General features: G+C 40.6%; 1 protein-coding gene across 2 annotated transcripts in view; it reads left to right on the top strand.

The window, feature by feature from the left end:
• RUNX1 (RUNX family transcription factor 1) overlaps positions 1-24004 on the top strand; it is a 176662-nt gene that overhangs the window by 127843 nt on the left and 24815 nt on the right. The window contains exon 6 of one of the 2 annotated variants that reach the window (XM_083438707.1): positions 7223-7414. The exons of the other annotated variant lie outside the window; for it this stretch is intronic. Within the exon in view, the coding sequence (XP_083294833.1) occupies positions 7223-7414 (192 nt within the window). The remainder of the gene's footprint in view (positions 1-7222; positions 7415-24004) is intronic. 2 annotated transcript variants of the gene reach the window in all.

Below are 24004 nucleotides of genomic sequence, written 5' to 3'. Positions count from 1 at the left end.
ACAAAATAAAAATTAGGAATGCCAGCTAAATATAAAAGTTATGGCTTTTGAACCTACTACTGCTGCTACTACACATACATGCATGTGGCATTCTGGGCTGGTTTTTGTTACCTGCTGGCTGTATCTTTTCGATCGAGCCGCTGACAGTTTTGGTTGACCACACCACTTCACTGTTGAAAGTTAATACTGTTTGACTCATTCTGTGCTGTTCGCATCAAGCCAAAGAAAACAAGGGGAAGAATAATCTGCCTGTGTGCAGTTTGGAAACTTCTCAGAGACTCTGCATGCAAAGCACTATATAGTAGCTTACTATATCTCTTTGCAAGCTGCAGAGGAAAAGGAGGAAGCAAACAGCATAGCATGCGTAAGACTATGCAGCACCATGGACGACATGAGAGGGTGCAGGGAACTGCAAGAATACTTGTATGTAACAAACTGTTAGTACAATGGAGAGACTGTTAAGGAAGTTAAAGGGGGGGAAATACTAAGCCATTCCAGTTTCGACATGCAGAGATGTTTATTTCAGAGGCAGGGGGAGTTGCTCATTTTATCACAAGTGGGTTATTTTGGTTCACGTTGTAAGAGTAAACATTCAAGCAAGGGAAAATCCACTTTTCCTTCCACCACCCCATTTGTTAAGCAAAGTTTTGATGACTCAGGGCATGAGCAATGGCATAGAGGGCCTTTTCATTGGTAGAGTGAGTCGCTTTAGTTACTAGTGCCTGTTTTTAACTCTCGAAAGACAGTTTGGAAATGAAATGGGTTCATTATATTTCTGGGAACACCCCGTTACAAATTTACTATAGTGACTGACTTCAGTGGCCATGATCCAGAGATTCTGTTTTGGGTGTAAAGACAGACTCCCATAGGTGGGACAGCTGTTTGCCAGCAGTTTGTGAAGAAAATCAAGCAGTATACACAGAAGCCATTCTGCATGCAGAATGCTGCTAACTGTACCCATAGATTGAGAAGGGCTGTAAAAATTTTAAAACTTTCTTAAAGCTAAGTTAAATTCTTGCGTGGAATTCTTGCTCATGAATGTTGTCAATATTCTATTGCTACTATTGCTGTTTCACATTTACTTTGTGTCCACTAGGGATGGACAAATCAGATTTTTAATTTCATGTGTTCATAAATCAATTTCATCCTGTTTCTGCATTAATCTACAGGGTCCCCCCCCCATAAAAAATGTACCAAGATATACATAATTTTTGTATGCAGTATCTTAACATTATCTTTGAACACTTTTAAATTTAAAATAAACATTTTGTATGCATTTCGGTACATTTTTAAAGCTGAAATCTAAAATCTGTCTCAAAATTCAGAGAAGTGCAAGAACTGCAAGATTCCTGTGTTCTGTTCCACATATTAGTCTGAGAAGTGTAAATCAGGTCAGCTTGCTTAAAAATGGGGTTCAAGCAAAATCTTCAAGTATTTCTAATGTCAATGCAGCACTAGGCACAATATGACAAAATGAATACAGTTTCTGCCCAGGAGACTTAAACAGTCCCCATTTATCTCAGTAGATATAGAGGTGGAACGAGAGATCCAGAAATGCCAAATATACCTAGTTAGGTAAGCCCCGCCCTGCATAATTGATCACATGACGCTGTGCACTATTTGAATGGCAATGCCTCTCGAATATTTTATTGGGGGGGGGCAAAGAGACTTCAGCCCCTAGGGGTTGGCTCCTATGAGGCACGCTTTTTCTAATGCTCTGGTAAAAGGAATACATTTATTACAAAAATAACCCCTCAAGTGATGCTAGCAAGCGTGCTTCACACCAAAGGCGATTGAAAAGGCACTCCAGAATCACCAGCCAATCAGAGCTGAGGGGAGAAATTCTCAATGCTTTTTGCCAGATTAATTTTCCCCCCCATTGCAGTAATGGTCCCCTTTGCAAACTCTGAAGCACAAGTTTAATGTTTTAGGAGCAAGGAAAGCGGCACCCTTCCCTTGAGACATCTGGCTCTCCTCATTTAAGTGTTTTCTTAACAGACTGCTTCTTCCACACTTACTTTGCTTTTGCATGTCCTCAAACAAACTTGTTTTTGGTGAGTGCTGGAAGATAGAACATGTAAATAAGGGAAGGTTTTTCCTAAACCCTTCACATTCTGGCTGGCATTAGTCTTCGCTTTAAAAGTTCTTTTAAAAAGAATTCCTATGTGCCTGTTTTACATTACTTTTACTGTATTGGCCCGAATATAAGCCGCACCAGCAAATAAGCCTCATCTTTAAAACTGGGGGGGGGGGGGGCGGAGAAAAAAAATACAATACCCTAATATAAGCCGCTCCCTTAAAATTGTGTTGTGCTGGTGGTCCTAGGAGCTATGCACTGCCCACCATCTTGCCTCACCAGAAGTCCCGTAAAAGCCAATTTTTGTAAGGTCACAAATTTGAGCCGCACTTTAACTTTTCACGGTCGGAATTTGTGGGGAAAGTGTGGCTTATATTCAGGCCAATATGGTACTTCAGTGGGCAGGCTTATCTCCAAACAAGAACTTATGAAGTAAGCCACTATTTCTAAACAAGAAAGTTACACGTTTCTGTATACAGAAACGTGTGTATCCACAACTTAGGTGTACACCTCCAGGACCCTTCAAACATAACAATCAGTGCCGGATTTATGTATAAGCTAAAGAAGCTATAACTTAAGGCCCCACTCTCTTGGGTCCCCCAAAAAATTTAAAGGAAAAAAACAACTGGATGTACATTTCCAAAAAAATAAGATAAAAAACATATAAAATAAAACCTACATACAGATAGTAGGTATATTAATTTCACTATTAATATACTTCTTCCTAATTGTATTTCAGTATTAATATACTTCTTAATTGTATTTCAGTTCAACAATTATTTTGATAAAATACATATTTTGTTATGTGCAAATGGCTTTAGATATCTATTAGATCCATAATTTAGCATATATTCAACACCAAAAGCAGCGACAATTTGTTGTTGACAAAGGACAGCGGGACATATAAAGGGCCCCATTACTTTCAGTAGCTTAGGGCCTCATCAGACCTAAATCCGGCCCTGATAACAGTGATCAGTTTTAGGAGTTGGCATGTGCATTCCACATGACACCTGGTATCCTGTGCCTCATCAGAGTACCTGCCTTTTTAAGGATTCCCAATTCCGTGTTATAAATAAGACTCTTGTTTTTGCTGGACTAGACTGACATGTCTACCCCTCTGGAAGTTCTGCACACCTAGTTTGTTTATGTGGAGGCTTTTCCAGAAGTGATGCTGAATGAGTAAAGGAGCTGAGAGTAAGGATGCTGCTGCAATATTTCTCCCTCATCTATGCATGCTGTTCATTGTCATGGGTCAAGACTCCTGTTGTTCAATGGAGAAGCCTGCAATTCCCAAATGCTGCTCATTTGCCTGATGGACTTGGGGTCAGCAAAATAAAGGCAGCGGTGGAAAATATTGATTTGATAATCTTGGAGTTTATGGTAAAGGCATAGGTTTGCATAAAAAGCAAGATATGACATTTTGTACTAAAATTCTAAAAAATTCATATCATGATCATGATCAGCAGTAATTAGATTATAGTGCATTTGGATTAAAAAGAATACCAAGGAATATATTTCCAGCCCCATCCACCCTAAGGCTTTTTTCATTAATGTGAAACATTTTGTTTAGGCTGTGATCCATTACACACTTGCTTGGGAGTAAGTTCCATTAAACAGTATGGGTTATTTCTGAGGAAACATGTACAGGATTACATTGCATGTTGATAAAATATAGGATGACATGAGAAATATTACTTAACCTACTGACACTTTACTTGTTTCAGTTTTAATTTCACATTCTGTTTTTGTGAGGATGAATTAATTAAAATGATGCATTGCTTCATACATGGAAAATGCTGTGCTGTACGTAGATTCAGTAGAAACATAGAATTGTAGAGTTAGAAGGGACCACAAAGGTCATCTGGCCCAACCCTAATTTAAGCTTGTGACAATCCTTTGCTGTAGGTCAGGCTGAAAATGTGTCACTGGGCAAAAACCAGGCCCCCATATTCATGGATTCGTGACGGTTTGAAACTGGGGCTCCTAAGTTTGGGCTCTTAAGTAATACTTGGAATATAGTTGCTAATATCTTTCATTTTCTAGGTGTTAACTATTCACATACATACAGCCACTTCATTCGTTATAATTTTGCAAATCCATATGAATGAATGGGTGTGTTTTTTTCACTCACTAAGTTAGATGTTACCCCTTAATTGCTATCAAAAAGGGAACTGCTTTAACTCTTGGAAGCACTGGTAACTGCAGGAAAATTAGGATCTACTGGACTGCATCATGTGTATACAACATCCTATGCAGAAATATGATGTGTGATGAAAATGATGTGCAGATGTCACATGTGAGGATGACCATGTGGATTTATTTCTTTATTTCATTTGCAGGCTAATAACCTGCAGCCAATCTCTTGTTCATGTGCAAAAAACCCAAAAGAACCAGCATGAGTGATCCTGTGTAGAGGACCTAGACTCTTCATTGATCACAACATTCACACACAAGTGCTTTTCTGTAGCATGAAGTGGTTCTAATCTAACATGAAGAGAATTGGCAACAATCGGTGCTGTAAAAAGACAACAATCACCTCTACTGACCATTTAATTAATTACATGTATTATTCTAATAGATTTCAGTAGATTTTTTTATTATTATTAAACATCTTGCCAGAAAAATAACACTCCTCAAAGTCATGTTGAAAACCACACAGAATAACAACTGATGAAAATATGAAAGGAAGGCATCTCACAGACGTGTTAAATTGGATGCATAAATAGTTCTGAACTGAACTTCTAATGACAACTGTATCTTATATGTATTGTTAGATCTGCCAGGCGTTACTCTGGAATCAAGATTCTGACCTCAAGGCGTTCAAGCCACGAGGCTGAAAATAATCACCACGTCGATGACATTTTACATATGTACACAGCTTGCACGACTCCAAGTGTTTGCATTTGAGCCGAGTGTCGTGAATCCAAGTTTGAATTTGCATTACTGACAAATGAAAGGAAGGCTTTTGCATTTGAACTATAAAAAAGTATTAGATAAAAGTATTTTTCTTTTTATCTTTTTAACAAGAGCAGGAGGGAAGTGGAGTGGAGTGGGTGTAAAAGATACAATCACTTCTCAAGTCCTATGCTCCCCTCCCCTTTCCATTCCTGTGATAATTTATAACTCAGTGTGGAATCCGAGACACAGTGAGCTGTGCCAAAGGATCTGGCAGGAGGAAGAAGAGACGAGTTGCTCAGATTTGGAACATCAGCACACGTTATAAAATTTAATTTTAGCTACTAGGCACTACTTTTAAGTGTGTGTTTTCCTCTTAGAACTCTCCTTAAAAAAAAAAAAGTCCAGTGTCCTCATGAAAATGCTTTCAGGGCTGTGTGGAATAGTGTTCTGTAGAGCAGGAGACACGTTTGACTTTTTCAGGCAGGGCTAGATATTCATTTGATAACCCACCTCAGGTGAAAATAAATGGCAATTATGTGTTCAGATTTTATTTAATACCCCAAGGAACAAAAGAATGAGATGCAAGACGCTTTTGTTGTGGATTTTGTTGCCCACAGCACACACACCAGTCTGTGGGAAGTGTTTGGAGAGGTTCCTTTTTGTAAGAGTTTCCATCACTAAAACTGCAGGGGCTATCTCCTAAAGAAGAGGAATTCCTTCAAAAGGAAGACTTACTCATTGCAGTTTAGGGAAAGGAGTGGAGTAGAATTTTTTTTAAGGGTTAGCAGGATCAGAGATGCAGCAGTTTTCACTCTTTTCAGACAAAATAAAAAGGAATTGGTTGAAAGAAATAGAGCAAGGGGGAAAGAATTCCATATTTGGGTATAAGATTTGCTAATGTCCTGCCTATTGTGAGTCTCTTGATGTCAGCTGATATGTTCACCCCATCCCAAGTGTGACCGTGTGCGGGCATCATTCCAGCACCAGCTCCTTTTCCTGAGTGTTGCTAGGATATTGTCTGACTGCACTGGTACAGAGATGAATCACTCACCAATAAGGAAAGTGGAAATGTTGTTCAACAAATATGTTTTTTACATTGCAATAAGTAAAGGTAAAGGTAAAGGGACCCCTGACCATTATGTCCAGTCGCGGACTACTCTGGGGTTGTGGTGCTCATCTCACTTTACTGGCTGAGGGAGCCGGCGTACAGCTTCCGGGTCATGTGGTCAGCATAACTAAGTTGCTTCTGGCAAACCAGAGCAGCACACGTAAACGCCGTTTACCTTCCCGCCAGAGCGGTACCTATTTATCTACTTGCATTTCGTGCTTTTGAACTGCTACGTGGGCAGGAGCAGGGACCGAACAACGGGAGCTCACCCAGTCGCGGGGATTCAAACTGCCGACCTTCTGATCGGCAAGCCCTAGGCTCTGTGGTTTAACCCACAGTGCCACCTGCGTACAATAAGTGCGTACTTCCAAGTTGGATATCCCACAAGCACATTTTCCCATGGGCATAGAGCAGCTTCTGCCAAGAGGCAGCCCCTGGCCCCCCTGATGTTCCTCAGGATCCATGAAGGAAGTTAACAGAGGGCTGAACTGTACTATAATCTTTCTGAGCTTAGGAAGACAAGACAGGATGCCTTTACTCATTAGTCTTCAGTCATTGCTCTGCAGACAGAAGGTCTCAGTTTCAGTCCTTGCCATCTCTGGTTAAAAAAAATATCAGGCAGCACGTGATGAGTAAGACTGCATTGACTAGTTGGATGAGTTATCTGACCAGGCATATGGCATCTTCCCGTGCTCTCTGGGTCTGCATTCCCTGACAGTGTAATAATTATGTAGAACATGAGCAAACTGCAGTTGCGTGTACATAAACAACATTGTGGTGTGTGTTGAAGATCTCAGTTCCAATCCACGTAAATATTCAGATCCTATTGAAACCAATCGGGTTTTAGTTGAGTTGAGCCCTTCATATTTGTAGTAAATATTTCAGGGGTAGCTGATGATGTACCCTCCAGATGTTGTGGGACTACAACTCCCAGCATCCCTGACCATTGGCCATATTGGCTGGGGCCGATAGGAGTTTGAATCCAGCAATATCTGAAGGCCTCGACGTTGGCTAGACTACCCTGCAATATAGATCCTGTTGACTTTCTGACCATAGTAATAGCGTGCATACACAGCAACAGATTCTGCTATGTGTCAGTTAGATATTGTTCTCATCTTCTTTCCCCTTCCCCGCAATAGGACATCGTCAGAAACTAGACGAGCAGACAAAGCCTGGGAGTTTGTCCTTTTCAGAGCGTCTGAGCGAATTGGAGCAGTTGCGTCGCACAGCCATAAGGGTCAGCCCACACCACCCAGCCCCCACTCCTAACCCAAGAGCTTCCTTGAACCACACCACTGCTTTTAACCCTCAGCCTCAGAGCCAGATTCAGGGTAAGTACCTGAACTTCCTCCCCTCACTCCACCCTGAGCATCAAGGAGACGGTCATCCATTGGCCATTGGAATCATGGTTGGCTTGATCTGTTGTATAGGATGGCACTTTGGGACAGTTTCCCCAGCCCCCCTCCCAGTGGGTTTCATCTGGCACATCTAGCACTAGCGCTGCTGGTGAAAGAGGACAGCAATTGCAAGCAGACAATGTGGGAAAGGTTGAGTTTGATGTAAGGTTCAAAACAACTGTGGAAAAGCTTTGGTGAAGAACAGTGTAGAAGAAACTAGGCAGAGTCTTTCTCCCAAAACAAATGCTCATTCATTTCTCTGATTGCACACTACTGTGGGATTCCTCCAGCCAATTAACAGCATTATAATCAACTCAACAATGATCCTACAAATAGAGACGGCTCAAAATATTTTGGCACCTGAGGAGAACCACAAAATGGCATTTCCCTCCCCCCCAGGGAAGAAGGGATGAGTGAAGATCTTGCCGCATGGGTCGGCCGATCCTGGCTACAATATATGCATAGCAGTGAGGCACATGCTTTGCAGCTTAGAATGCGTGTCCATGTTTCATGCAATGAAAGTTTGATGCTGCTTTTCCCTAGGAAAAGGAGCTATTAGAGCAGAGAAGGAGTGGAAACTACTCCCCAGTCCACTGCTTGTCCATTGTAAATTTCCTTCCTGGTGGCTTCTTCTCTCTGAGAGAAACAAGCAGCCATCAGGCTTTTATTGCAAGTTCATACACAGTATAAATGTATCAGAGTATGAACTTCCAACTCTAAATTCTGTGATTCTATGATTCATTATGTGATATATATTTGTATCCTTTGATCATAGGAGTTCAGTTGTTCTACTTTTGAGTAAATTGTATGAGTGGTGTTGCCATGAATTTCAAGGCACTAACAGCAGTCGTCAGTACCAGCTCAAAGGGATATTCAGATACCATTTCCACACATCAAACTGAACTTGTTTCACGGGTGATCCCACTTTCCTCTCCATGTAGGGATGGGGGAGAATTTTGGTTCTGAATCCACAGTTCCTGGTGCAATATGCAAACCACAATGCAGCTACCCTTTGACATTTGCACTTCTTGTTCTCCAACCAAAGAATATGTACGAAAATGTATATATCAGTATAATGATTTCATCCCTTAACTATTCTGACCTCTAAAAAAATAATTAAAGTGATATACGGAGGCACTAATCTGTATGTCGTCAACTGTGTTACAGGAACAGCAGAACACCCTAAGACTGCCCTGTGATAAACCAGGAACTAATTTATTTAATCACAAAATTCTCCAGACTGACCTTGTGTTATTAAGCAACACTCACTCCTTGTTTCATGTTTGCAAGTTATCTTTTAGCCTAGTTCAGACTCCTGCTTTCATAAGATGATGTTGGAGTGGCTGGTTATGTATACAGACTCCAAGTGCTGTAGAACTATAGAAAAATGCTAGAAAAGGCAGTCAGGCGCAGCATTAGGTGAAAGCCCCAGGTTACTCTAAAAACTGAATCTACTGTTTATTCCAGTATATACGAGAGTAGTAAAATTTCAGCCATATATATTTTTAAACAGAAGATATTCTCTTATAATGGCAATGGCACCCACCTGAGAGGAGCCAGAACTATATATATAGTTGCTCTTTTCACAGAGTGATCCAAAGTGACTTACAATAAAACCAATTTAGAATATTTAATAACAATAACTAGATAAAGGGCAGGATTTACACATTCCATTCCAGTAAAAGAGGCTGCAATGCCACCCTTCAAGTTAATGGCCAAAAGGAAAGGGCAGAAAGAAAAGTCTTTGCATGGCGACTAAAGATAGATAAAGCTACCACACAGCTACCACACATATACAGTCTAATTCTGTATATGTTTACTCAGATGTGAATCACATGGGATCCAGCAGAGCGTCTTCCTAAGTATTGCCCTAAAGCAGTCTTCCCCAGCCTGGTGCTTTCCAGATGTTTTGGTCTACCGCTTTCACCAGTCCCAGACAGCATAGCCCAATGGTCAGGGATGATGGGAGCTGCAGTTCAAAACATCTGCGGGATACCATGTTGGGGGACAGTACCTTCAACTGTAACACTTAAGCCATTTGTTACAGAGCAAACACAAGCTGTTTCCAATAGGACCTCTCCAGCCCTTAGCATGTTTAATAAGTCTTGTTGATGGCAATGAAATTTACTTCTGTGTACCTTGATTGGGATCAGGGCATGCTTTAAAGATAGCAAAGTGCATTTTTAGTTTATATTTTGCTGGGAGCTATCTCTGAAGCTTGGCTCCAGCTATAATTCCAGACCACATAGTGTAAACAAATTAAAACAATCCTGTCTTGGGTTTTTGGTTTGGTTTGGTTTTTTGCTTTTTAAATATCTTGCTTTGCAACTATCTATCATCATGAAAGTAGCTGGAATTAAGTGCTTGAAGGACTTGATTAAATACCCTCTAATGTATATTTTTCAAAGGTATTTTAAAAAGGTATATTTTACACGCATAATTAAGCATGTCTGAAATTAGGATGAATGACATATGACCCTTTCTTAGAAAGCTAATGTTTATTTTCCAGTGTAGTAATAAATACTTTGAACAGTTTTTGAACAGAACAATTCACTTGTTTTAAATCAAGTATGTTCTTGCATTTTAACAGAGTTCAGTGGTGTGGTCTATTTATTATCATTATTAGTACCCGTTGTAGTAGTACTCATATTAATGTATTCAGAACTAAAACAACAAGATGTTTTAAAAAGAAAAGAAGTAAAATTCATCCCTGCAGACTCAGTCTACTGGACATGATGCAAAATTGTTTGTATTTCCACAGGTGAAAATCAATTTTTTAATATATTGTCATTTTAATTCTTAGTAATGCTTAGTTGTGTTCATTTCACTGGGTTCAGATTTAACATGAAACCATGTTATGCGAACAGTAGACATGAAGCAGGCAAACCATGATTTAGAGTTGTTTTTGTTTCCCATATTCTCAGCACTGAATTCAGATGGATTCACAGTGACTCAGATGTAAACTCTGGTTTGCAAACAAGCTTCAAATTTTGGTTTCAGACACTGGTTTGCTGAACTTAAACAAACCATGTTTTATCAGTAGGCTTTGGTTCAGATATTAAATGAAACAAGATTTAGTTTAGCCTACCATGGTTTTGTATTTTGTTTGGACTCTGTGTTGGAATTTAGGATTTGCTTGTCATAAGGCACATTTCTTTCCCATTTTTGTTGTGGACAAAACATTTGAAAGCCTATAACTAAGAGACTTAAAAGCCATAAGACAAATACAGTGAACTCAAATTAGAGTGTACTTAAAGCAAATTAAATATAGGCAAGATCCCCTGTACTGGAGAACAGCAATTCCCACCACTGGTTTAGGAAAAAGTGCACACACAACAATAGACACAATCCATATCTATCGTTTCTTATGAAATGCTGCACTTCAATGCATTCCCGCCCCCCGCAACTTCAACCCAAATTGAGGAAAAGAGCAAACCGTGTACAGGTTAACCCTATAACACTTCAGTTGCTAATGTGTCATAGAGTTGGAAGAGATTCCAAGGACCATCTAGTCCAACCCCCTGCAATGCAGGAATCTCAGCTAAAGCACCCAAGACACACGGCTTAAAAACCTCCAAGGATGAAGAGTCCACAACTCTCCACTTTGTTCTACTGTCAAATAGCTCTTACTATCAGTCAGTTCTTCTGCCTGTGTATATACCCTCCTCCCCATGGTGGGGCTATACCTCGTTCCCATTCTGTTTGGGCTGGATTTTATGCTACTGCCTTTCAGTTAGGGCTTGCTGACTCTCTCACAAAGAATAGAGCGTGTACTTTGTGAGATTGTAGGGATTACCCTTGGGTTGGTTGGCTTTATTCAACTTCTGTGCCAGTACCTCCATAAAAGCTTCCATCTATGACAATTTTTTTCCTCTATATAAATATCTGCTTGCAGAATTGCATCAGTACTTATACACTGAATAGTTTTCTTTTGAACTTGAAAGCATAGTTATTCCCCTTCACCCCTGTGAAGGCATAGGTTTTGAACTTCTAAATGGACAGGTGTATTTTCCTTCTTATATATATATATATGAAAGAAATCAAGGAGTCTATTAAAGCAATTTATGGGCACTAGCCTGCCTGGACTTGCTTTCATCATAGAAACTGCTTTTTGTTTGAAATATGAAACCTGATAAAAATAGGAAGTTAATTCCTTTCTCCCTTTCATGGGTGGAGTAAACAGTAGCTTAGTGGTATGAAAATATTTCAGCCCTTTTAAACATACACAAATATCTCTCAGGTGCTTATTTATGACCTGTACTTGTGATATTTAGAAACTAGCCCTAGTAATACTTTTAACTCCTTTGTATTAAAAATTCTATTAAATAGTATACATAAACAAATTTATAAAACAAAGAACAACTCGTACATACACAGCAGAAAACTACCATAATGTCATATATTTTGGCATCACACTAGTATTGTTGTTGGTACAGTCCAATCTAAGCATTTAGTTCAGTAAGTCTCTGGCATATTTACTACTGCTGTAGTAAGCTCAGGCAGTAATGGTCTGGATGCAGAGCACATTGGATGCAGTATGCACAGTCTCAGTTCAATAAAGCTAGTGTGCTATCCAGTAGTAGCCAAGTAAGGAAAGGATTTGTATGCGTTGCCGTCTTCCAGTTGCAATCTTATTGTTATATACGTATGGCTTCACTGATAGTGCTCAAAAGGTCTTCTCTTATAAAGTTCCTCTAGGCAAGCCCTCCATCTAGTTTTCTCCTATTCTTCCTCTTCCAATTTTGTTTGCTGCTTTGCTGCATTACTTCTGGCAATGGGTAACTATTTCTAGGATGAGAGTGCCAACCCCTGCTCCTGTACCATTATTAATATCCTGGAAGAGCTGGTAATGCTTGAGCAGTGGTCACAGCGGTCATGATGTTGCATTGCCATGTGCTCCATCTTCTTAAGTATTTATTTGACAGCATAAGAGCTCATAAGATTAATCATAACATTTCTTGTTTATACCACCCTCTTGAACCGGAAGAAACAATATATTTCTGAAAAGGGGGCACTAGAACAAATTTGCTATGTTTACGATGGGTTATTGCAATGTAATCTTTTGTTTTATGGTTCAAGCATATGGGAATTTGTAAAAAATATAACGCGCATAATGGCAAGATGCTCTTGGGTGTATGAGGAATCAAGAGGCAATCATTCTACCTCCTTACTAACTACCCTCTGCTATGTTTCCTAGAAAGTAGTCTAGGTCATTGTAACAAAATGTGCTTGGGATGGTGATTATTTGTTACATTTTTATTCCACCTTTCCTGCAAGGACTTTAGGGTGACATAGACATTTCCTTCCCTCCCCATTTTATCTTCACAACAATCCTGTGAGGTAAGGTAGCCTGAGGATGAGTAACTGACCTGAGGTCATTCATTGAGCCTCATGACTGAGTAGAGATTTGAAACCTGGTCTCCCACGTCTAACCATTGCAGCACACTGGCTTCCAGTCTGTGGAGAGTTCGATGTGTTGTCTATTTGATTTCATGAAGTTTTACATATCTTGAGTGTGTGAACATTGCATTTCTTTTTGCTATTATTTGACTGACGTGGGAGTCTTCCAAACAGCCCGTTTACTGAGCATCCATCCTAATTTGCTCACACAAAACCTACGCTGAGGATAGACAGCATCCAGTATCTATTGAGCACTTGTGCAGAGGTTATATGACAATAAGTATTCATCCTGATTTGCTTACACAGTTCTTATATGTCTTTCCATTAATCATTTGTTCATCCCAAACTTTTCAGTGCATTTCCCTATTGGTTTCCTAACTTCAAAAAGCACAGGGTTGACAGAGTGCTTTAATCTACTTTAATTGTACAAACCTAAATTTCCAGTATGCAATTGAATCTCTCCAAAAAATACTGACAGGCCCTGTAAAATGGAAGCCAGGACGCAAATCATTTACCTAAAGTATGTGTCAATTGTTTTATTTCTCCATGACCGATTTAGACTCTCTATGCCACATCTTAAACTCTTCTTGAGATTTCCTGTCAGTTTCAAATTGGTTTGCCATACACCATGAAGACTGCTGTTCAGGAAACATAAGTCCAAAATTCCCCTGTTCTTGCAGCATTAGTTATGCAATTATTTGGATCCTGGTTGCATTATGTAAAAGATTTTATGTACTGCTAAAAAATTGAGAAAATGAGTTTCCCCCATCCCCTAAAAACAACAACAATACTTCAGTTAAAAGAAATGTCTCTGGATATGTTTACACCTAAAGTAAGCCTTTTAAAAGGCTTGTGACCAATTATATAGACCAAAACATGCTTACAAGGACAAAAGTAACCAAAACTGCTTTTTGTAACACAAGAAGGCAGATTATTTGATCATTTCTTTGGAAAAGGCAGGAATGTTTAAACTTTGCAGTAATATTTTTTTCATTGCTTCCCAGGTGAAAAAAGCTTTGTTTAAAGAGATATCTTCAAGGTCTCCTATGCTGTCATAATCATTTCATGAAAACATCCATCTTTATCATAGTTCCCATGAGCTGAAGAAACACACTGGTGTGGTTGACCACAAGGAATTGTAGATAGCATTGTTTCCATAGCTTGATCTATTTCGCTAGGTTTTTAGTATTTTTGTGGGTTTTAATGAAATGCTCAAAAACAGAATGTGTGAAAAATTCAGACACAATTATCATAATATTTTTAGGGCACTGAAATTTGTATTTTCAGTGTGGAATCTTTTTTAAAAACACGCAGTTTAAAAAGCCTGTTATGTTTACTTTCTGTTCCAGATGAATAGTTATGTTACAGTATTCCAGAGGAACCTATACAACTGTTATTAGACCTGTTCTTTTAAGCTTTAGCCAGCATGGCCAGCGGTCAGAGATTATGGGAGTTGTAGCCAAACAACATCTGGATGACTACAGATTTCCCACTTTTTTCTCTTCTCCTTGGAATAACCACAACACCATTTTTTATTTTTGCATTTTAAAGATGAGACTGTTCTTCTGTCTGCTTTACAGGTGATGGAAGCACCTTTTAGAGGAGTAGGAGGCTGACCCTGGGAAACTTCTTCCCCTTTCCTGCCTCATTCCACGGAAACAAATGATTATTGCCTTTAGTGACTCGGCATAACAACAGGCCCATAGGTTGTTGGGTTGTTGTTGTTGTTGTTTTTTACTGGAATATATTCTTCCTGGATCAGGGTACTTATGTGAAATGCTGATCTAGTAAAAACCAGTCACTTCCATGTTAGGTTCAGAATGTTGATAGTATTAATTACAGGCCACTTTTGATCAATACACAAAGAAGCTATTCCTTCCTATTCATTAGAAACACTTTTACAATGAATTAACAGTTGTCTCTTTCAGTTTATTCCTACTAGGACAGCAAATAACTTATTTCTGTCTGTGTTTAAAAGGTAGTAAACATTACTAGATCAGTGAATGCTTCTTCGCTTCAGATTCTTAGCAGACCATATTTGCTATATGGACACAGAAGTAATAGTTAGAAAATGTTTTGCCATGCTTTTTCTTCTTTGAGCCATTCTGGTATATTCATGTGTGCTCATCTGACAGATCTTTGGCAAGGTACAATAACGCTGTTTCCTGCCTAGACTATTACACTTAATCAGCTGCAGAAAACTAAATTAATTGTTTGGCAATAAGGTGAGAAGAGAATTCTCCAACACAAGGGATTATCTTTTCACAGGTCAGAGAGATAATATCCTGTTTTGAGAGTCTAGCAAATTATCATAGGATTGTTTGCCTACTAATTAGTTGATTTGCAGAATGCTGATGACAGAAAAGCCAATTGCTGCAGGAAACTAATAAGTTGTAATCTGCAGTTAGGAAGGCAACCTGCATCCAAAGCAGTTTGCATCACAAAGCCATTGTCCTGTAGATAAATGTGTACTGAGAAAATCTCAAAGAGTCTCATTTGAATATTGGCTTACGCCTCCTACATTCTATCTTAAAGACTCAACAGATGCAGATACTGGATGGTTTGAACACCAACCATTTCTTTCTCGAAATAAATTTTAAAAATTGTCCGGTAGCTCCTGAGAGACCGACTAAGTTTGTTATTGGTATGAGCTTCCATGTGCATGCACACTTCTTCAGATACACTGAAACAGAAGTCACCAGAAAAACCAGCTGCACCAATATAAGATGGACACCTGGCTTACTAGCAGTACATGTGAAAAGGATCCAGGTGTCTTAGTGGACCACAAGCTTAACATGAGTCAACAGTGTGATGCAGCAGCAAAAAAGCTAATGCTATTCTAAGCTGCCTCAACAGAAGTATAGTGTCTAGATCAAGAGAAGTAATAGTACTGCTTTAGTCTGCTCTAGACACCTGAAATCCTGTGTCTAGTTCTGGGCATCACAATGTAAGAAGGATATTGACAAGCTGGAATGTGTGCAGAGGAGGGCAACCTAGAAGAACAAGGTTTGGAAACCAAGCCTTATGAGGAATGGTTGAGGGAGTTGGGTATGTTTAGATTGGAAAATAGGAGATATAGTACCCATCTTCAAAAATCTCAAGGGCTGCCACATGGAAGGTGGAGCGAGTTTGTTTTCTCCTACCCTGGAGGGTAGAGCCCAAACCAATGGATTCAAGTTACAAAAAAGGAGATTGTGACTGAACATCAGGAAAAACTTTTTGATAGTAAGAGCTGTTTGACAGTGGTGGTCTTGAGGTTTTTAAGCAGAGGTTGGATGTCCATCTTTCATGGATGCTTTAGTTGAGATTCCTGCATTGCTGAGGGGTGGACTAGATGACCCCTTGGGGGTCCCTTCCAATTCTACAGTTCTATGATTCTTAACCACTGTAGTATCCTACCTGTCTAAATAAAGTACCACTTAACAACCACTGTCGATTATAATAGCCCCTAACAACAGAAATGTTTAAAAATTAAGTGATATTCATCACCACTGCCTTTAACAGGGTTACCTGCTCAATGGGAACAGTCCTCCTTTTAAGAATTCTTAAAATTGCAGCTTAAAGATATCAAGAGATTAGGCTGCATAGTGCCATACCACGCAGGCTCCCTTCTAAACTCAAAGTTGAATTTTAGTTCGGCATGACTTGACCAAGAGGGGAAGTGTCTGCTGCTTTGTTTTGCTCCCTCACTTCAGTTGCACCAAGAAATAGGAGGTTGTATTTCACCTGCCTGCCACTTATCACTTTGACAGTTCTGAGCACTTAATTAATTCAGAGGAGTGGGTGTAGCCCTGGCTCACGAAGTCCTTGTAATACACTGCAGAAAGTGCAATGCTCCTTCCTTTCCGGAATTCATACATTGGACTTAGACCAAGGAGGTAGTTCATGAAGCTCACTGGGAAACTTTGGGCCAATGAGATCTATGGCCTGACTACTCTTACACGGTAGTTGTAAAGATGAAATGGTGAGGATTAGGGGTGAGCCTGTACCCTTCCCTGAACTCCTGGGGGTGGGGGATTAAAGGAGTTGTGGGTTGGATAACTAAGGCTAATTGAACTTGGATCACACTGAAATCAATAGGATGCGGAAGTCATGACGTGCGTGCCATTGATTTCAGTGGGACCTAAGTTCAGCTAAGTTTGTCTGGATCCAGCCCAGAATATATTACTTGGGCTCTTTAGTGTAGAATAAGAAAGCCAGGTGAGTTTTATTTATTCTGTAAAATACAAGCAGAAGCAGGTATGCTTCTTATACAAGACTTCAGACGCACTCTGAACTGTGGACACATCATAGTTGAGACCTTATGCTAGTGATATTGATGTTCTTTTTTATTGGCTTTTGAAGCATAGTATGGGCCCATGAATAACCCAGTTGTTACGAAGATTAAAGGTGCGTGTTGCAAAACTCTGGTAAATAAAATCTCTCTTAGTCTTTCACTGACAAATCCAGTTTTACTCTCCATTGAATTCTTTTTTTTTAAAGACTGTAATCTCCACGTTGGCAGAACACTTCATAGCTTGTTAGCAGAGCTTGAATTACCTCCCATGGTAAATACAACAAAAATTAATAAAGAAGAACACCTTAAAGGCAAATGCTCACTGAATCAAATTCGTGCACACTGTGGCATGTGTGCTCTAAGTGGTGCCGGACACCCTCCAAAGAGCCATATTTTGAGCTCCACAGGCCTTGTATCCTTTGATTTCCGAAAGCAGCCAACAGTACCCACACAGTAATCCTCTTTGAAAACCAGGAGGCTTTCAAAACATAAGTTTGTGAGATGAGGAAGGGGCTGTTCAAAGGCATTTCTCAAAAAATCAAAATCCCTTCTTGGTTTACACAAGACAATTAGGTGCTTCCAAATCAGGGTTTGACAAACTTTTGGGTAGCCTGTGGGAGCATTTGTAAACAAAAGAAACTAGCATGGACACCACACACACTCACTAAGCACACACCCCAACCTATTCCATTGGCTAGAATAGACTGCTTCTTCTAACCTTCATTGTGGTGGAAGGACAGAACTGTGGAGGGAAGGCCTCTGCTGATGCATGCTGGCTTGTGAGAACTGCACAGGCAACACCTGCAGGCTTGCAGCCACAGAATGACTTTGCTCTAGAAGTGGAGAAAGCTCCTAAAGAGGTTGTCTTCATATTTAGCCCCAACTTGCAGTGCCTATGGGCACCATGGCACCTTCATACCTCCCTCACGGTGTACAACAAGGCCCTCTGCCCCTTCCTTTTTTGGAGGGTTGCCTGCTTTTTTGTCTGTTTTGTACTTGTTTTGGGATGTGTGTAAGCATCTTGCCTGTTTGGAGGATGGGGAGAAGGTTCTGAGCATTACTGGTCCCCACAACAGTTTCTTAGCTTTCCAAATGTGCTCCTCAGCTGAAAAACGTTGGGGATTCTGATGTAAGGGATACCATTAAAAGAGATTGCCTTCAACAAGTTATGATTTTAGCCTTCTGCAAAGTTACGCTGTGCAACTTGCTTTTCATTTTCACTTAAATTTACTTTAGGTTTCCTACCTGTCTTATCCTTCGGCGTCAGTCCATATGTGAACAAAAATACAATGTGACCATCAGCCATGCCAAAATACATTCAGGTGTATTGTGTTAGAGCACCCAGTCAACGATGTGTTCACATGCAGGAGCATGCAGTTTTGCAGGCAGGAAAAATGCTGGAATGATTGTGTGGCCTGTCTTTGAGAGGGTGGCGATATACATACATTCTGCACTTATAAACTCTCTGTGTGAGGTTAGGGCATAGTAACCTAGGAAGCTACCGGCTCAGATCATTGGTTAATCTCGCTCAGTATCATCTACACAGCTCTCCGGTGTCTTTGGCAGATCTATCTGCAGATGCCAGGGTCTAGCAAAGCATGAGTTATTTCCCTTTCTCCAAAAAGTTGATATAGAGAAGATTGCTTTAAAAAAAAAAAAAAAAAGATGTATATTTTTACCAGTTTTTTATTGCTATGATTGACAAGACAATTTTCCCATGTTGTAAATTCCTCCCTCCCTGTGTACAATGAGTAATCAGGTGTGTCAAGGACTTGACCAGTGCTTGATCCTGCTGAAATCAGTCCACCCTTCTCTAAGCTTCAGACGCATGCCCACACATGATTATTTTGATTACCACCCACTGATAGCCTAACTTCTTTCTGTGTTAGAACCGTCAGTTCATGATCCAAGTGCCAAGTGGTGAGCTTTGGGGCTGTTAGGGAAAGTATGCCGTTTCTCTCCACATTTCAGTTTAGCAAATTCGAGCTTGCAACCCCATTTTACTTATAAGAGTAAAGAGAAGCATCCCTTGGCTTGTTTATTTTAGGTGTTGTTTTGTGGACTTCAAGTGGTTTCTTTCAATCTGCATCTCGGAAATTTGCTCGTCTTAATCCAGAGGTCTAAAATAGTTGGATATTTGGAAGGCTTTGGCAGATTTCTGTTTACATCCTAAAATAGAGTCGACACACATTGTTTATTGATTTCGAAAATCTTAGCCATGAGACTGAATGTAGATTATGTTAATTTTTTAAAGAGATATTTTTAATATCTCTTTGGCATTCTGGAATAGTTCCCCTCCCCCCTTCCAAAAAGTGTGGTGCGCACATTTTGGCTACACATAAAATATTCTTTTATTAGCCGTTACCTGAAAATGCTATATAAGAGTCTGTTGCAAAACACTTATGCTGCTGCTGCTGCTGTAATGATGGCATACAGAGAAAGTTCTATCAACCCCCGTGGTCCTGATCCAGATTGATTTTTCTAAGTAAGGAGAGTAGCCAGTCACAAGCACATTTTTAATAGAACATGAACATAAAATATACTACATTATTTAATTTAACCATTCAAATATTTTATCTTCAAACCTTGGACAACTAGAGAAAACTAGAGAAGACTTCTAGGTATAGTGTAATTGCTTTCTTCTCATGGAGGGCTAGAGAGGCAGGGGTTGTTGTTGTTTTTTTTTTGTAATGGAAGAAGATCATAGTCTGAGCCCCCTTCTTCCTTTGGGCCTAGTACAGCAATACCCACTATATCCCCCTCTTTGTTGGTCTCTGTGACTTACTAGAGAGTCTTACAGTATACAGAGAAAGTAGAATGTTGAGTAGATGGTGAGAGAGACCTGGTCTCCCAAATGCAAACAGATGCACTGAGGCACAGAAATTTATCTAGACATGGAGTACAGAGGAGGCTGCCTTTACATCATGTCAGACTATGGTTCATCTAGCTCAGTATTGTCTACAGGGCAGCAGCTTTCCAGTGTTTCAGAGAGGGGACATTCCCAGCCATACCTGGAGATGCCAGAGATCATACCTGATATTTCCTGCATTCAAAGCAGATGCTCTACCACCCTTACCTGAGAGATGGATCAGAAAAGGGAAATTCTCCTATACTTGCTTTTTCCCATGGAAGAAGTGGAATGAGACTTGCACGTAATGGAGTCTCCATACCAGAGCTGTACCACGTATCACAAGCTATTCTGTGATTCTCCCACCTGGCATGAAAAAGTGGTCAGAGGAGCAGCCATTATCAATAATGGGTGGTGTTGGAATGGAAGCTCTCCATGCTCACTGAAAGCATCATCTGGCAACTGGTATTGTGCACTGCACTCCTTCACAGAGGCTGTTTCCAAATTTATTCAAAACTATGAAGGTAATTTGCACAGTATGCATAATAAGTGGTTGGGAAGCCAACGTCTAAGGACTTGTTGGGTCATGTTTTTATCCAGGTGGTTCCCCAGTCTACAGTAATGGATAAAAATGCCATGATTCTACTGGTAGCTCCCCATGATAGGTTGATGCTAGGCAGCATAAAACCTTTTGTGTTGTTCTTATGGCAAAACTAGAAGTAACAGCAGCAGGCCCCTGGCATCAACATTTCCTATAGACAAGTTTTAAGATATGTTCTAAAATATTTATAGGTGTGCTAGCACACACCCGATGCAATCAGATGGTGGTTCAGTATATCTTTCTTTCCCTTCTTTTATTGCTGCTGCTGCTGCTGTTGTTGTGTGGTGCTTTCAGACAAAGTTGTAGTGGTTCCCACAGCCTTAATGAACACAACTCATTAATGAACATGATTCTGTTAGGTCCATTAATTTCTGCTCTGCATAAAACTTAGTTGAATACCACCATTTGCCTGAATATCAGTTGCTTAAACATCTGTAAAAAGGCATCATTCGTGGCACGGTGGCCTTATGTGTTCTTTTTCTTTAAGAAAGAAAAGAAAGAAAGAAAAAATCTTGTCTCCAAATACTTTAACTCACTTTTATCTCTCTTACAATTTTCGAGACATGCCCTTGCGTGAGCCTATCCTGTTGCTTCCATTCATGACTCATGCCATCAAACCACCCTTGCAGCTGTGGTCGGGCTGTCCGGCCAAAAATCACAAAACCCAACAGGTGGGTGTGACAGGAAAACAGCTACCAAGAGGGCCACAGCTGTGAGCATGTCGCTCTATTATTGGTGAGGGCATGAATCATCTCTCAATTGAGGAAGCAGCAGTAGACAACCTGTTCACTTGGGAAATATGATGATAATAAGAATAACAGTAATAAAAAAGAAATAGAAACAAACCCAGATGACTCTGTGGAAGGGTTTTTTCCCCCTCAGACGGTACGAAGGCGAATCCTTCAAATAGACTTTTGAAAACACTCTGTATGTGTTGTATCTGGACAGGCCAGAGAAAAACAGGAATACAAAACTGTTTTGTTGGGCAGGGGGTGGGAGGTGATGTTGGCCAGAGAACTGGTATGTGCACCCACTAACCCTTTCTCTATTTGTCAGCTCTCTCTCGCCAAATAATTCTACACACACATCCTCCATGATGTTCCATACGTGCATTGTTTGCTCTCATGAGGGTTATAGGCTGCATACACATCATACATTTAAAGCACACTGTTTCCCTCAAAGAATCCTGGGAGCTGTAACTTACCTCATCCCAAAGCTACAATTCCCAGGACCCACAGTTCCCAGGATTCTTTGGAGAAACTCACGTGCATCATAAGAATGGTGCATACACAGCCATAGAATAAAGAAGCAGGTTGGGTGAGCCATTTTCTGAGAAGAATAAGGAGAAGAGGCTATGAGTTCTGGTTCTTTGGGTTTCTGTGTTAAAAGGGCCCTCTGCCTCCCTGGTGCTGTCTACAGGGTTAGGGGTAGTTGCAGGGCAGAGGAACTAAGACTTGGAACCTCCAAGACTTGGATGGCTTTAAAAAGAGATTAGACGCATTTATGCAGGATAAGGCTATGAATGCCTACTAGTCATGACAGGGCACTACCTCCAGTACCAGAGCCTGTCTGCCTCTGTCTGCCATTTGCTGGGAAATATGAATGGGGAGAGAGGTGTTGTGCTCATTTCCTACTTGCTGCATCTGCTTGGCCACTGGGAGAGAGGAAGGCTGTTCTCTAATCCAGAAAGACTCTTGTTAAATTCTTATAGGGCCTCAGATGTGAGATAGGAGGCAAAGAGTGAACCTCATGATGTCTGGCATTTAAGCTTAGCTGTCACAAAATTTCAAGTAAGAGGCAGGAGGCTGTCCAATCTAAGGCCTGTTCTCACCGTTGCACAGATCAATTGGGCAAAGCAGACTGAGACTTGTCACCTGCACAGCCAGCTCCATTGTTAGGCACAGTGAGGCAGCTGCCTCAAGCAGCTGATTTTGGGTGTCATGGAAGGGCAGTCAATAGTTTGTTACTTAATGTGTTCTTATTGCCTTTTTATTGCCAGGAAAGGAGGACAAGTGCTTGTGGTTTCCAAAATCACTTGACCTGTCCAAGTGCCAAAGTAACTCAAGCAGCCTTGGGTATTATGCAGCTCCACTTGGGGGGATGGTGCTGTTTGCTGCTGTGCCTCAGGCAGAAAAATGTCTTGAGCTGGCCACAATTAGCCTTTGGACCAGCATGGGTTGTTTTTTGTCTTTATTTTGTTTGGCAGTGTTACTGCATATTCAGCTCAAACCAAGCCGATCGGTTATGTTGATTTGTTCTGTTTGATGCAGCTTTGGCAGGTGAGACAGAGAAGGCCCCTGTATCAGGAGACTAGAGTAGGTGCTTGGGAGTTCCATCCATACCTAGGTAAAGTATAGGGCAACTTATACTGTTTCTGTAATGGGGGCTGCTGTCAGGATGGAGAAGATACTAAAGACTACTAGCCATGATGATTGCATGTATCTCCAGTGTCAGAGGCAGTATGTCTCTGAATACCAGCTGGTGGGGAGCAAATGAACAGAATACTCTTGCACTCAAGTCCTGCTTGTGGGTCTCCCATAGGTATTTGGTTGGGCACCATGAAAAGAGGATATTGGACTAGGTGGACCTTTGGTTTGATCTAGCGGGGCTGTTCTTAAGATAAGAGTCGCAGAGCAGAGATGGGCAACTGTTGCGCAGAAAGCTGCTGCTCTCCTACTTATCTTGTTGAAGTAAGGAGCTATCAACCACTTGAGCCAGGGGAACATTGTGGCTGAATAGTCAGGCCGGTTCCCCTGGACGGTTACATTTTATATGTGCTATTAGTTATGGACTGGTTTTTTTGTTTTTGTTTTTGCAAGGCATCACAAATAAAATGCAGGTCTGTGTGACTATCCCCCCTGCGTTTGTACATCAAACATTCCCTACCATACTTGCGAATAAAAGAGTTTCACAAAAGGCATATGCAAGAAGGTGGCTGAGACAAGACAGGGCCAACGGGGATGTGTTTGAACTAGTTGCTCCACCCAGCATCTCATCTTCAGAAGGGGGAAAAATGTTTTCACTAACCCAAACAGGCACAGTCTGATCTGTACAGACAGTCTGCAGGCATCTGCCCAAGAAGCCGACGGTTGGCTGGCACATCATCATCTGATTTATGGTGTGTGTGTGTGTGTGTGTGTGTGTGTGTGTGTGTGTGTGTGTGTGTTAAGCCTTAAATTGTTGAGTCTCTGGCTGGCTGTGTTGGTATTACTGGATGGTTGGTGCATGTTTTCAGCTGAAGAGCTGGCTCTGATACCAGGGTTGTTGGCTGTGAATCAGTTCCAGTTTCACACCTGTCTGAGACAATGAAAGCCTTGTTAGAGACATTTTCAGAAAGAGAGAGAATCTGTCATGCATTTGGAAGAGACAGAGACCTTGTGAAAAGAAGAAAGAGGAAAT

Source organism: Podarcis tiliguerta (genome assembly GCF_965153285.1).
Source record: "Podarcis tiliguerta genome assembly, chromosome: 4".
NCBI lineage: Eukaryota > Metazoa > Chordata > Lepidosauria > Squamata > Lacertidae > Podarcis > Podarcis tiliguerta.
The sequence above is the reverse complement of the archived record's forward strand: the minus strand, read 5'-3'. Positions and strand labels throughout refer to the sequence as shown.